The following is a 14,650-nucleotide window of genomic DNA, read 5'->3' on the forward strand; positions in this document are numbered from 1 at the left end:
AAACAATCATTTTTTTTTTTGTTTCCTAATTTTAGTTGTTTGACACAACATGTACTTTACTGAAAAGTCTGATCTCAGTGTTTGTGTCCATTTAGTTCCATTTTGGGAGCAAGAAATCACATGAATATCTTCTAGGTGATTAAAGTCACTTACGTAGTGCATTTTCACAACTATTCACTGAACTGGGGCAATTCTTGCCATTGTTTTGATACAAATATTGATGTAAGTCTGCAACTGATAAACTATCTTCATGATCAATTGTAAGAAATGTCAGAAAACAGTGAAAAATCACCAACGTCTGACGAATTCCAAACCCCAAAACATTCAGGTTAAAATGATGTACAAACCAGAGAAAATCAGAAAACCCTCACATTTGAGAAGCTGACAGCAGCACATATTTGGCATTTTTGCTTGAAAAATAATGATTAAAACAACTAATCACTTATCCAAATACTGATTAATAAACTAATCCTTCTGCATCGACTACATGCTTCGTGTGCTTTTTTTCCTCTGGACTTCACCACTAATTTCTATAAAATAAAACTTTTTGCTACATTTACAGTATAGCCTGCGACCCCCAAAACAAAAACACCCTCTAGTTTCTCGAAAGGTGAAACCGAATCATCCGAGGCGCACTTGAAGGCAGCAGAGAAGGATGCGCGTCAACATCCCTATTGGCACTCATTCGTGTCCTTCACAACAAAAGTCCCCGCCCCCAGCCTCTTCAACAGAAACACTCTCGAGTCACTTTGTAGCTGTTGGCTCCACGTTGAAGCTCACAGCTCGGTCAGCATCTCTCGCGGCTGGTTCTTCTCTGAGGACAACGAGACATTGTATTTTTTTTTGTTGTATTTTCCACAACTTTTGCCACCACTCTTTATATGAGCGCAACATGACGTTCAGGAGGCTGAAGAAGGTGAACTCCAGCGGGCCAGAGAGTGGACCCGCATCTCGAGACAGCGACATTTATTTCCCCTCGTCAAAGTCCGACAGCTGCAGGACTGTGGACTTACCGACGAACCCCTCGGAGGTTTACAACTACAAGACTTTGGCTTACTCTGGAGGGACGCTGCCCAGAAACTTCAAGAAGGTAAGAAGTGCGTTTAACCACTGAGTGGTACCTTCTCCTGTGTCCTCATTCATTTGGGTCAAGTAGTCCGAAGTTATCAATTCAGGTAACAGCTGCACGCTAAAAGTAACTTTTAAGATCTAATTATTTGTTTACTATCAAGTTTTTTTTCCACTATAAATTATAATTGACTTATTTAGTGGACGTTGTTTAACATGATGTACAAGATGACCAGCTCAGCAAAAACGCACCTTTTTTGTGTTCAATATCGTGATTATTTCACCTGGCAGAAGGACGAGGTCATTTGTAATGATGTCTAGACGGCACATGGGCTTTGTGTTGCTTTATCTAAAAGAAAACAATCTTAAGTTATGTCGGATGCAGTGAGAGGTGAAGTGTTGTCAGTCTTGATTAGACAAACTGAAAATGTGTCACGATTATCCTGACCAGTGTAATTGCGATTAATTGTCATCAACATATCCTTAAAGCTCTTGAAATGTCACTTAAATATACTGGAATAACTTTACCTTACATGTTTTTCTTTGGGAAACAAATATTTGTATCTTATCACAGATGGGGCACATCTTTGTTTAGTGAACAAACAATCTCTTATATAAGATCATCATAAGTCATTAGGTCCTCCTGCATACATAAAGTATACAAAACTAAAGTATTTTATTTTAAATCGGGCTCTATTTTTCATTTCTCTACCATGATAGAGAGCCTGTCTCTCGTAAAGATATTCATGATTATGCAGATAATATAAATTCACCACGATCAACTTATTGTGAGTGTTTATTTATAATCGTTCCATCCTTATTCTTGATGTGAAAATGTTTGGGACGCTCTGCTGGTTCACGGTTCATCTCCAGAGAGTATCTTCACTAAAGGTCAACAGAAGCACATCCAGGGGCAAGTGTGGACCACCCAGACACTGGCTCTGATTTATGATGGGCCAGGTACTCCAGGGCTTCACATGAGAACAGATTCAAACGAGGAGGATTTCATATGAGCAACAAGTTCTGGTTAATTCACAGACTGATGACTCCTTTGCTTTGACGGCTGATGAAATATATTGACTTTGATATGATTTTAAAGATTATTTACATGTAGGTAATTGAGAACCGATTACAAACGTTTGGTGTAGTTTAACTTTCTCAATTAAGTGGTACTAATACTTGCGAAAATATACAATACGGGTATGAGCACAAAGACACACATTTTAAATAAAATGTTTTGACTGTCAAAAGACCAAAATTATAATTATAACGTCATTTAACATTGACCTTAAAATAGGGAATTAAAAAAAAATGAGATATTTAAATCGGATTGACTAGAAATATCGCATAGTACTCCAACTCTGTTCCATGTTGCCTTTATTTCAAAATAAGAGCGTACTGAAGATTGCTTCATCCGAGATGAACAAATCAACAGTTTTAACGTGATAACGATATGCTAGCCTGGATCAGTGAAGCCACGATTGAAGAAGGAAGTGCAGGAACTGACGTCTCCTCCTCCGATGGTCCAGAATGACACCAGCTTCAGCCGCTGTTGCATAAAACTGGCTTAAAGTTTGCGTGGCTTGTGGGTCAACTGGCTCATTCTCCTGGCTATTGTATCCCTCATAAAGCTTTTGTTCAATTCTGTATCTTTACTTACTTTTGGGGGTTTCTGGCACCGCCAGAGGGAAAGCGGTTGATAACAAACTAGTGTGACAGTGTACAGTGAGGAGAGGCACAGTTATCCACAAACCTACATACATACATAGTGTGTGCAGTGGCTACAACAGGGCATTGTGCACACACAGGCTCAGAGATCTCGCTCCAGCCGCCCCCGTCGGCCTCTGAGGGTATTTGGGAATAAATGCACTCATTGAGACGGGAGCGGGACAATTCTGTAAGTGTTGGGACATAAAGAAAGCAACATTTTACTGCGCAGAGAGGCCGAGGCACAAAGCAGCCTTTCATAGGGGCAGCATTTGAAAATGATCGAGTTGGAACAGAGGAGGATTGATTGTAAGTGATTTAGTGGAGCCTTCTGGACAGATACCTTCCTTATTTATACAGTCAGGTAGGGCCGAGTCTTGACCTACTGTTGACTTGAGTTTTCACTCAATGCAGTCATTGTGGTAGTTATTTTAGCCCCGCGTGTCTTATTTGTTTCTTTAATAGGCTGGAATTTGTACAAACTGCTCTTAACGACCTACAAGTTTCACACAGGTCAACAGTTTGAGGGCCTGAAGGCAGCAGGGTTTGCGTGAAATTGAGGCTAAATTTAGATCTTAAGATGTTGTGACTGTGTGACGTAAACAAACAGCCGGACACGCATTTCTGGTTTCGCCTCTGAAGTTTCCACACCGGCGTAATGGCTGAGTGGCTTTAAAAACACAAACACAACAAACGACGCACGTGTGCAGCTTCAGGACTCGATGAACCGGCTGATGCACTGATGTGTGCAGAAGGTGTGGCAGGGGAATTTGTTGGGGGGGAGGGGGAAACCCTCATGAGTAATCTTGCGTTAACCTCACACAGGTGGCTGACACGCTTCATGTCTTGTTTCGTTTTCTCCTCGCAGGGCGGCGGGCTGCAGAAGTGGAAACCCTTAACACTGACACCAGAACCACAAAGGTACAATCTCCCTCATTTACCCGCGTACACGCTAGATTCTTCTGTCTGTACTCTGATCTTTTCTTCTTCCTCCTAAGAATGATCACAGGTAGGCATGGGACGAGATGAATATTTCATGTCACAGTAATTAAGATTCCTGACATCTCGATAAATCATCAAAATATGCTTAAATGTCTAAAATGACACTAAAACATACTGGAATCACTTTACCTAAGATATAGGTCAGAAACAGATATTTCCTTTTTAGTGGAACACTATCAATCTTAAATAAGAGAATCATAAATCACAAGCTCCCCCTGCATAAATACATATATATGCGAGCCAGACAATCACTCATGTGAGGATATTGAGTTTTTTGTTATTAAATCCTACATCGTCCCATTCCTCATTACAAGTGAGCCTCCTCATCCCAGTGAAAGGCCCTCATTCAAACATCCATCCACAGTGATGGCAGCCATTGTTACGCATGATATCCTTTTGAGGGTCGTCATGAATCTTTCATGCGTTTTGCTGCCCCGTCATGAGAGGCGCTGCGTTGACGTCCGTCGGGCCCAACAGACCGCCTTACTGTACGTTTTAGCTGTGACGTCTAGATGCTGCCGGACACAGAAGAAGTCCTGTGCAGCCAGAAGAGAGTTCTCGTAATGCAAATTAGATATGGAAGAGAGGAATCCAGAGATGGACGTAAACATCTTGTTGACCTCCTTTTCATCCTCGACTTGTACATAAATGCTGTTTTATAAATTAGTTTTAGTCAATGTCATCATTACCATGAGCTGAAAGGGCTGAAACGAGCCGACACCAGTGAATAACACGACTAATTCACTACCCAAATGGTCGCTGATACATTTTTTTCCGCATTTATCACATGGCCTTTGTGCTTTTTCTCCTCTTCGCACTACTTTTGTATCACATGTAAACATGCACCACTTCACGTCTACAGTGTAAAATGCCACTTTTAATGGTAAGTTCTCACATTTGAGAACAGCTGCAATCATTAAATGTACAATATTTTATTTGCTTGGAAAATGCCTTGAACGATCAACTGATTATCAAAATAGATTTTCCTGTATAGATTGCCCACTCCATAACGCAGCTCACATTGATTTTAAAAGAAGATTTTTGGATATCTGAGTAAGAGGAGAAGTTGTGAAAGCTGCAGCATGTACCTAAAAACAAAAAGGTGAAATAAAAATGACCACATCTCTCTCCCGTTCCAGAAAGGTGGTGGTCCTGGAGAAAAATGAAGAGGAGTCGTTTGGTTTCGAGATCCAGGTAAGAGGATTAATAGCGATGTATACAGGGGTTGGGGTGGGGGGGGGATTTGGTAGCCTCTCAAGTGCCATTTAACAGGATTTCCCTGATCGGCCACATCGCTGTCGACAGATGCTGAAACTTGTGTACATGTTATCCTGTAAATCTCTTAATCCCAGCATTTGCCTGCTCTGGCGGGGGTGAAAGGTCACGCATCAGTCAAATAACTGTGTTAGTGTTTGTCCCATGATGTTTTTTTGTATCTCCCAGCGTCTGTATTTTCAGCAGTGTGGTTTGCTCACACGCTCCCCATGCAATACCTGCCGCACTCTCACCCTCTCAGCAAGCCGACGCGTCACTCATTTGACCTCAATCTCCCTCGGCGGCCTTGAAGCGCCGGAACCTCACAATGTCGGCTCTGTCATGCGGACCCCTTTCTTTAAATAGCTTTCCTGAAATGGTTCAATATTGATATGGCCTGTTTGAGTTTTCTGCGAGTGGAGAACTGCTTGGAGGAAAAGACGTATTGTTCTATTTACGGTTTCGACGGAGGTTCGCGCCCTTCCTGCCCGCCTGTGGCCAGGAGGAAGTGAGATCACGAGGGCCAGTTCGACGTCCGAGAGAGAGAGCGAGATGAGTTTGAAGCTTTCCCTCCCTCAGTGCCTGTTATGTTAACACCAGTGTGGAGTTGAGGATCCAGCATGCAAATGTTATATTTGCGTTCCAACGATATTTGCGTGGTTAATGTTTATCTTTCAGGCAGCTGAGAAGAAAATGAGCCAGGCAGATCTGAATCAATGCAAATCTTCCATAAAAGACATCTCTCCAAGTTGGATCCATGTTTCAACAAGAGCAACTTGAGTGTAGCCGATGGAAACGTTGAAGCTTGTTTGTTGAGCGAACGGAACTTGACAGTTTTAATCGCGTATTCACCGACTGATGGTCGCGTGACGAGGGGAAGTCTATCTGTGGCCTGCAGTGGTCTGACCTTCTGCAGAGAGACAATGCAGACCGAAACAAGGAAGTGCATGCAAATACATGTGGAAGTAACAATAAAAAAAGTTTCCAAGACAACAAAATATTAGATACATAATAAGGGAGGTGGTATCTTGTTAGCCTGAGAACTTTGTTATGAGTGTTACTGTCCCTGTCCCCGTCCCCGTCCCGTCCAAGAGATCCCCTCCTAAAGTACATTTTTTTTATTATTTATGTAGAAACGCTTGGGGGAAAAAAGCATTGTTCAAAATAAGATACGCATTTATTGATTGAGCACAAGGACACACATTTGTAGCAACAAATACAGAAAAAAGGTTTATAGTGTGTTTTCTTGAAAGGGATTGTAACACAAAAAGACTAACTCTGCTGAAGCCTCAAACATTTTTTTTTTAAATATGTGAACCTGTTCTTTAATGTTGAAAGTCTACCGGCAGTTTCTGTTCAGTGTGACAAGAGAACCAAACGGTTGCACCACGTCTCTGCGTGTTCAGTGATATGATCTGCCTTCCTGCACTGTCCGTCACGGCTTCCTCAGTTCGTCATTCAGTGGTTTATCAGTCTAATGTTGTGTACAGCCACGTTATTTCAAAACTGTTGACATCAATCCCATTGTGTGAGACCGACCTATACATGAAGTAGGAGGAAGTATTCAAATGTTTTCAGAGTTATTGTTGTGTCTCTTTCAGACTTACGGGCTGCACCATCAAGACCAAAACTCAGTGGAGATGTGCACATTTGTGTGCAAGGTGCACGATGACAGCCCGGCCCAACAGGCAGGACTTAAAGTTGGTGAGTTTGCATTTCTCCTTTTATATGGAGGACTTATTTTAGGCCTGGGCAACCACTCGTAATAGATATGAGGGGAAGTGAGCGTGTCAGGAGTTGGTTCAGCTCGTCCTCTTTTTGTGTGTCTGCCAGCTGACGCTCGTGTACCGTACGTCAACAAAAGCACTCGCGTGTTTCAGGCCGGCTGTTTAGGGAAGTACAAATTTAACTGTTTGCCTGCTCATTTTCCAGTCAACAAAACGACACGTATTGGCCAGCTCCTCTCACCCATGTGCCAGATAGTCAATAAGGTTAGACAACCTCTGAAAATGACGGTTTTAAAGGAAGTGTTATTTTAAGTGGCAAACATTAATTGTTTCCATATGTGCATGTAGTTGGTTATCTTTTTACTTCTGGTGATTCTATTTACGCTTCCAAAATCATAAAAGTGCTGTTCATTTGTGAAGATTATCTTTCTGAACAAAACGTTTAAGTATCATATACATTTGTTTGCCACAGAACTTTTTTCCCCCAATAATCCAAAAATCCCATTGGCTCTCTGTCGAGGGAACCAGGGCGACGCTAACTTCCGGGCTGGCCTACGGACATATGTCACCGCTGCAGCACTCTATTACCTCCAGGTTTTTTAAAACTCATGGCCGCTCGGTCACAAACTGGCCGCTCTCAGCGCTAATGTCTCCATCAGTGTGCCAAAAAAAGGAGGAAGGTGATCCTCCGCCTCCTTCCTTTGTCCAACCTGCGTATGTCACTTCAGTTTCACTTCCTACATTCCTCACATGCTCGCTCTATTGTTCCCTGTGTCTCGCTGCGAACACAGCGATGAGCGCATGAAGCAGAATAGGCGGTGGGGTTTGAAAGGGGAAAATGGGCTTTGTGCTGAACCCTCATAAAGGCTCCTGTCACGCATGAGAGTCCACACCACATCTAATAAGTCTGATGTGGAACAATAAGAGTCTCGCAGATAAAGAAAACAAATAAGGCCTTAACACGTTGAAATCAGCTTCAGTTCATTAACGAGCCGTGTGCCACGTGTAATGGTAAAAAATATGCTTATGTGCGTATAACGTTTAAACGCACAATGTAATCAGCTAGGCCCGTATAACAGTGTAAAGACAATGTTCGTGTGCTTTCGTGCACCTAACATGAACTCACCATGACCTGTCCTTTGTAAGAAACATGACTCATCAGAAACATAACAGTTTGCAGAAGGCAAAAATGGCGCCTTGTAGAAACAACACCTCGGTCAAACAAGAAATAACACCTTTGAGATGGAAGGTACCTAGATGCAGCGAAACGCGCTGGACATGGTCTCTAAGTATATAAATACTCTGTACGTGCAACTGTTCTTTGAAGTCACTTCCACAGACTCTGCAATACGTATCTGTGAAACTGTTCTCCGCTTGCGCAAGCTAATAAATTGACTCTTACTACTTTGAGTATTCATCAGACTCTGTTTATTTAAACAACTCTTATCCCGCATCTGCATAGAAATATTCCACAACACACGACTGCACGTGGCTTCCACATTTGTGTTGCACATGTGTTGAGGTTTCATTTGGAATCAAACAAGCCTCAGTTGGCTTCAAACTTGCAGTAATTCAAGCCATTGTCGATTGAAGTGCATCCTGGAGGCTGCTGGTTAACAGACGTGTGTGTGTGTGTGCGTGTGTGCGTGTGTGTTTGTGTGTTCAGGGGATACCATCGCGAGTGTGAACGAGGCCACCGTGGAGGGATGTCGGCACAAGGAGATTGTTCAGCTCATCCGGGCGTGCGGCAACACACTCAGGTACACGGATCAATTGTGAACACAATCATTGTTAATTGTTAGTAATGCTTTCAGGTTTGAATTCATTAATGAACATGTTTCATTTAATCTAGCGCTGAAACAATGATTTGATTTGACAGCAAGTTGGAAGCAATTTGATAATTGAAAACGGAAAGTTGAAAGAATCTGATTTGTGTGTTAGAAAGATTTCTTCAAAGGAAAACATAATGTAGAGTACAAGAGGGACGTGTCTTAACGGGAAATAAATTAAAAGAGGTGATGCTCATTGTGCAAACAACTCAATTAACTTCAAAATAGAGAGCCCGATGTCTAATGTGTCTAAAAGCAACAGAAACGTATGAGTAAACGGAGGGCCGTGTTCTAGATATTGTTATATCAATCAAATTCCAGTTTGTGTTACAAGTTTCAACGATTGGTTAATAAAACTTTAAGTCGTAGGAATGAATTCTTTCAACTTTGAGAACCGCTGGTTTAGTAACTTAGCAAAACGTTTGTTTTAAATTTGCTGGTTTTTGCTTCTGAAATGTGAGGACTTGCTTCTAACTTCATATATTTAGTCATGTGCATATGTTTGTGTTATGGGCTGCCGGTCAGTCAAAGTTAGCATTTGGAAAATGTTGCCTCAGGCTGTGAGAAATTTACATTTCACAGATTAGGCAGGTTTTCCTTGGAAAGAAGGATTAAAAAAAAGTATTTATATTAATGGCCACAAGCAGGGTGAAAAGTCGGTCAGCACAGAGAGGGAATATGGGGATAATGGCGCACATTTTCAGACCGTCTCTCACACCGTTGTTCACATGAAAAGCGCCAGATATTATTGTGTGAAGAATGAGGGGAAAATAAGTTCAAACCCTGGGATAACATTCTTTTAAATGTCCTGTTTTACTTCATTTTATTGAGCTGTCACCCTGTAAGTGTCTTGAACGTCGCTGTTGAGTTGAGTGGGGTTCAATCTGAACTACACTCTCTTCCTCATCCTCCTCCTCTGCTTGTAAAAGATTAAAAGGACAATAAGCGAGGCCTCGAGAGCTGCTGCTAAAAACGTGAGGTGAACCGCGTCAGAGTGACAGAGTATAGGCACCGATTTTACAGACTGACATCATCAAATTACTCTCACAACTGGAGTCTGTGTAAACTGTTAAAGTGAAAACGAGCGCCATAAATTGTTCACCCACTCATGTAATTCAAAGAAGTTGGTTCACTAAAGTGTCTTGAGTGGAAATTGTATTTGTTCCGTATCCTTCCCCGTCTCTTGTAAACTGTTTTGACACCAGACTCATTCCCGCCTCGTCTTATGAAAAGAGTCTTTCATATGGTTTTTTTTAATCGCTATTTACTACCCTTGTTGTTTTAATAAGCTCTTCCCGCTACGCTTAATAACTCTATTGCCTTCTGGTCTTGCGCTTAAAGGCTGGAGACGGTTTACAGTGACTCAATCCGAAAAGCGGAGCTGGAAGCCCGGCGGCAGTATCTGAAGGTGAGTGTTGTTTTTCTCTTTTTTACTGTTGCTGCAGCAGTTTTTCATTATTTGTCAGCGGTGAGTCGGCCTGTTTGTGTATGTCCACCATCACCACCCCCCCACCCCCACACACACACACACACACATCCACACCTGTCTCCCTCACAGCACCACCTGTTGCATCAGCAGTTTACTGATCTCTGCAGACATTCTCAAACCCGTGGCTGTTAAAAAGCTGCCAGCTTTCTCCCAGAGATTACAGCAGCTGTCCCGCTCTAATCCACCAGTGTGTGAGAGCTGCAACACAGCCGCTCGCTGAGATACTAATCCAACGTTTTAAAGATTAACCTTCTGCTCAACATGCAGGAACAACATTTATTCATCACTTAGTGGTGCTATCCATGTTACTGAAACATGCATGTTAAATTAGCATTCAACCTTTTGTTTTTCTGTGTCTGCAAGAGGAAAGGACAAGGCAAGAGTAAATAATATAATCAATGTTTCTGCATATGCAGTGGTTACGGTTCAAGTTCTGAAATTGTTTTATTAAAGTTCACAATTATTCTAAAAATGTTACTAACTTAATAAACAGGCATGGCAGTTTTTATAGGCCCACTTTGAGTCATGATTTATTCTTGTGAATATAATATTTCAAAATCATCCCCCACATATGGTACCCTGGTAAATAAAAAACCAAAAAAACGGCTACAATTATATTCATATGACGTTGCATGTCAGTTAGTGGTATTTGGGAAAGCCCTCTGGTATGACATCTTCCTGTTAGCTGTTTGACACATACTGTCCCCTTGACGCATTAGGTAACGGTGGCCAATGCACCTGCAGTGTCGACACGGATAATATGGCGTTTTGGTCTTTTGTTGCTTTGAAAAGTTAGTTGAAACGTCTGTTATACGTGAGCTGCAAACTGTTGACCCATCATAGTGGTAATGAACTTGTGCAAACCTTTTGTAGGATCATTTTTTAACTGTACACACGTTTCTTAATGCTGAAAGTCATTTTTCATGAATTGATCTACAGCCTGCTTGTTGTGGTTTTGTTGTCAATCATTTTAACATATCTCTGACATTCTTTTGTAGCAAACTCTTCACGAGAAATGGGATGAATATCGGTCGTTGATGGTGCAGGAGCAGAGGCTTGTTCATGGTAGGTTTTATGTCTTTTATTAGTTAATTTTCCTTTATTTCACCAGGATAACCCACTGAGTGTCAACGCTGCTTTTACATGCTTATACATACTAAACATAGCAAAGTGTCCAGATTTAGAAATCCTGCAATCATTCATTTTAACTAACAAGCTAACAAACATTCACATGTTCCCAAACTAAGAAATCCCCTGTTCTCCTCTCTGTTTGAATAGTTTCCTGCATGCCTTTGTGTTCATTGATACTCAGTTAAATATGTGTCCACCATCCTAACTCTGCCCTTCTCTCCTGTAGGCATAGTGCTCAGCGATGCTGCGGTCTACGAGTCCCTGGAGTCGGCAGGGGTGTACGGCAGCCTCGGCACTCCCAGCCCCGCCACTCAGAGAGCCCTCCACTGCACCGGCAGCACCAGCAGCAGCGCCAGCTTTCTCAGCACGGCCACCGAGGACGACCCTCTCTACCAGACCTGCCTGTACCCGGCGGACCGCAGCGTGGACTCGGTCAGCTCCACCGCAGACGAAAAGAAAGAGCAGCAGAAACCGCCGCAGAGGCAGCAGCGCATCCGACCGGCCAGCGAGCTCTTCACGTCAGCCAAGACGCAGCTGACCCGCAGCGCCAGCACTCGCAGCTACATGAGGGGATCTTCGTCGTCGTCGTCCACCTCAGGGGAGAAGCAGGGAGGATTCAACTCGCTGCAGAGGAAGCCCAAACAGAAGAGCTTCCGCAGGCGCCTCCTCAAGTTCATCCCGGGCTTGAACCGACCGCTGGAGGAGGAGGAGAGCAAACTGTGAGCAGCAAACGGAGCTGTTCACCTAAACTTTGCAGACCCAAAGACTTAAAAGCGCCACTGACTGTCGAACTAAATTGCCAAAGAAAAAAGCAGCTTCAAAGAGCGAAGAGACCAAAGTGTATGGCGATACAGTTGCACTTCTCCATGTTTGACCAATGATGTGGCTACGTTATAGCCCTCAATGTTTCACAGCTGTAAATAACTTTTGTTTCCTTTTTGTTCTTTAAGTTATTTATTTATTTTAACATGTAACTGTACAGAATGAAGGATTTTTCAGTTTTTACTGCATGCACCAACTTTTCTTTTGACATCTGAGGGAAATGACCGTTACGATTTGTGATTGTGCAACGCGACATTTAGTAAGAGACAACTTTGATATCTACTATGATTCATATTGATCCTGTTTTGTTTTTTTTCGTCTACAGCTAAGGTTCCTAAAAATAAATTGTGTAATTTTCAGATTTTACTTTCGTTATTTTGTGCCGAACTTGCAAGAAAAGCTTCTTTATTCCACAAGCCACAACTGTTTGTGGGAATTGTAGCTGCCAAACTTAAATTAGCACTCAGAACTCGAGTGTACACACAATCTGTTTGTAATTTTCCCCGGTAGAGTTGTGTCCTACTCCATGTGATACTTTTAAATATAGCAAGCTTTCAAGGTTCCACAACTCTTCCTCCGTTGAAGAATGTTATCACTCGAGTTCTGGAGGTGAACGTCTGGCCTCGGATGGTTTGAGGCTTTTTGTGGTGCGAGGTATCCAGAAGGGAGGCTGTTGTTTCGGCTATGACACAGCTTATTGTTGGGATGATAGTGAGGAATGTGTGGAGAAAGGCATGACCCAAAATTCCAAACGCAACCGCTTTCTTTCAGCTCCTGCAAACGAATGCTGATTCTTCCACGCTCCCATATTCCCATGGTGGCTTCAGTTGTCCAAGAGCTCACTCTATATGTGTGTGTGTGTGTGTGTTGGACGGGGGTTGGTTGAAGTCTTTTCATTCCTGGCTCCCAGCTGACCCATGAGGTCATGGTGGTCACTCTCTCCAGCGTTGATCTCTTTTGTCCTCTGCCGCTCATTCACAGATGCATCAGGAGTGTTGATGATGGTGAGCGATGGTATGTGGCCATGTGTTAGAGCCGAGCCCTCCGACTGTCGTGGGCCCATTAAGGAAAAGCAGGGAGGGGGTGACATAAGGGATTGTTATGCAAGCTCGCCGGGGCTTGCAACATGGGTTTAGAGAATGGGCAGAATGCATAACGAGGGGATAATTATTCAAGATGATGGTACACTAAAAACAATGTTTGAAAGGGCCATTTAACAGAGACAATGCCTAAACAAGGAGGGTACTCAGCAATTAACCCAGTGGGCCATTAGTATAGGGGGGATGGCTAGCCAATAATACTGTTTCAAATGTTGCCTGACTGCTAAAACACCACTGTTGATCCAAAGACTATGCGGTGAATTTGTTTTGCAGCAGTCGGTTTGAGTTTGAACTGCAGATGGAGGTCAGTGTCTGCTTCCGGAGTGGATTTCCCCGACTATTCCAAGTATGATTTAGTTCTGAAAGGCTGAATCAGTTTCTCTCCAAAAGGTGTTCTCAAAACAAAACGATCAACAAAATGAGATACTGGTGTCTAAAAGCAAAATACTGCAACAACAAATTCATTCATGACATCTAAAAAAAGAGAGCACCTTCATTTAGTGAAGATGGAGAGCATGGCTGCAAATAATTAATTGTATTGTGTAAGACATCAGAAAACGGTGAACACCCTATGTTAGTTATCAAATGTTTTGTCCAAAAACTCCACAATAATGTTCAACCATGAAATGTTTGGCATTTTTGCTGTTGCTCGATTCATTTTCTGTCGATCGGCTAATTGATTTAAACTGAAAATATATTTCCTCGTTTTTGTTGAGGAGCATAATCCAGGATAAGAAAGCCAAAGAGCTCATTTTCTGCAGTAATCCAATGGGAAAAGTCCCATTTGGATTTTTGTCTCGGGACCCAGTGCGATGCTAACTTCCGAGGTTGGACTGATTTCTGAATTTGACACTAAAAAACTGTACCGACCAGTCAGTGGTGTGAAATGAGAAGCTTTGAGAAGAGGAAGCTGAGGGGCCTGCAGGACATAGTTGAGCCTCTGTGGTGAAACAGCTCAGACCAGAGTGCTCTTTCTCAAGCATGGTGTGTGTGTCACGGTTTCTGATGGGCCGTTAGTGCCTCTGGTCAAATGAATGGATCAGTATAGATGTTCTTGTTTGTTCAAATTAAGGAAGCGGTTTGGTGGTTGTGCTCAACACTCGCATCATCTTTAAACACATGCACAGAAAAGACACCAGACAAAACCACCAATCTTATTCCCACGCAAGAAATAATCCCATTTCAAGCCGAAATAATCCTCAAAAAGTTGTGGTGTCTTAAGTCTTAAAGCGTGGGAGGCCTGTTGTCTGTTGTGCCCGATAGTGATACAGGAGAATGAGTGGACTGTCAAGGCACAGGATGTGGTCGACAAATGTGACGGAAATCCACCATAAAGATAAGAGAACACAACGGTTAAATAAAGACAGCATGGCATGCACGTGATGATCTCCATGTTTGTCTGGGGTTGTGTGTGTTTAACAAAGAGAGAGAACAGGTAATGTCCGTAAAAGGAGAAAGCACGACTCCAGACTGGACACCTGCCTCGAGAGATAACCGGTGAGAATTAACATATGCAGGGTC

The 14,650-nt window shown here is 42.6% G+C and overlaps 1 protein-coding gene across 1 annotated transcript; it reads left to right on the top strand.

The window, feature by feature from the left end:
* Window positions 1–786: 786 nt before the first annotated feature.
* On the top strand, window positions 787–12,382 carry tamalin (trafficking regulator and scaffold protein tamalin). The gene is made up of 8 exons (XM_079167423.1): window positions 787–1,090; window positions 3,644–3,696; window positions 4,917–4,971; window positions 6,633–6,735; window positions 8,425–8,518; window positions 9,929–9,995; window positions 11,075–11,141; window positions 11,434–12,382. Exons 1-8 carry the CDS (start codon window positions 893–895, stop codon window positions 11,928–11,930), a joined length of 1,134 nt encoding a protein of 377 aa, XP_079023549.1. The 5' UTR covers window positions 787–892; the 3' UTR covers window positions 11,931–12,382.
* Window positions 12,383–14,650: the final 2,268 nt, after the last annotated feature.

The sequence above is a fragment of the Pholis gunnellus genome (genome assembly GCF_910591455.1).
Source record: "Pholis gunnellus genome assembly, chromosome: 2".
Classification (NCBI taxonomy): Eukaryota; Metazoa; Chordata; class Actinopteri; order Perciformes; family Pholidae; genus Pholis; species Pholis gunnellus.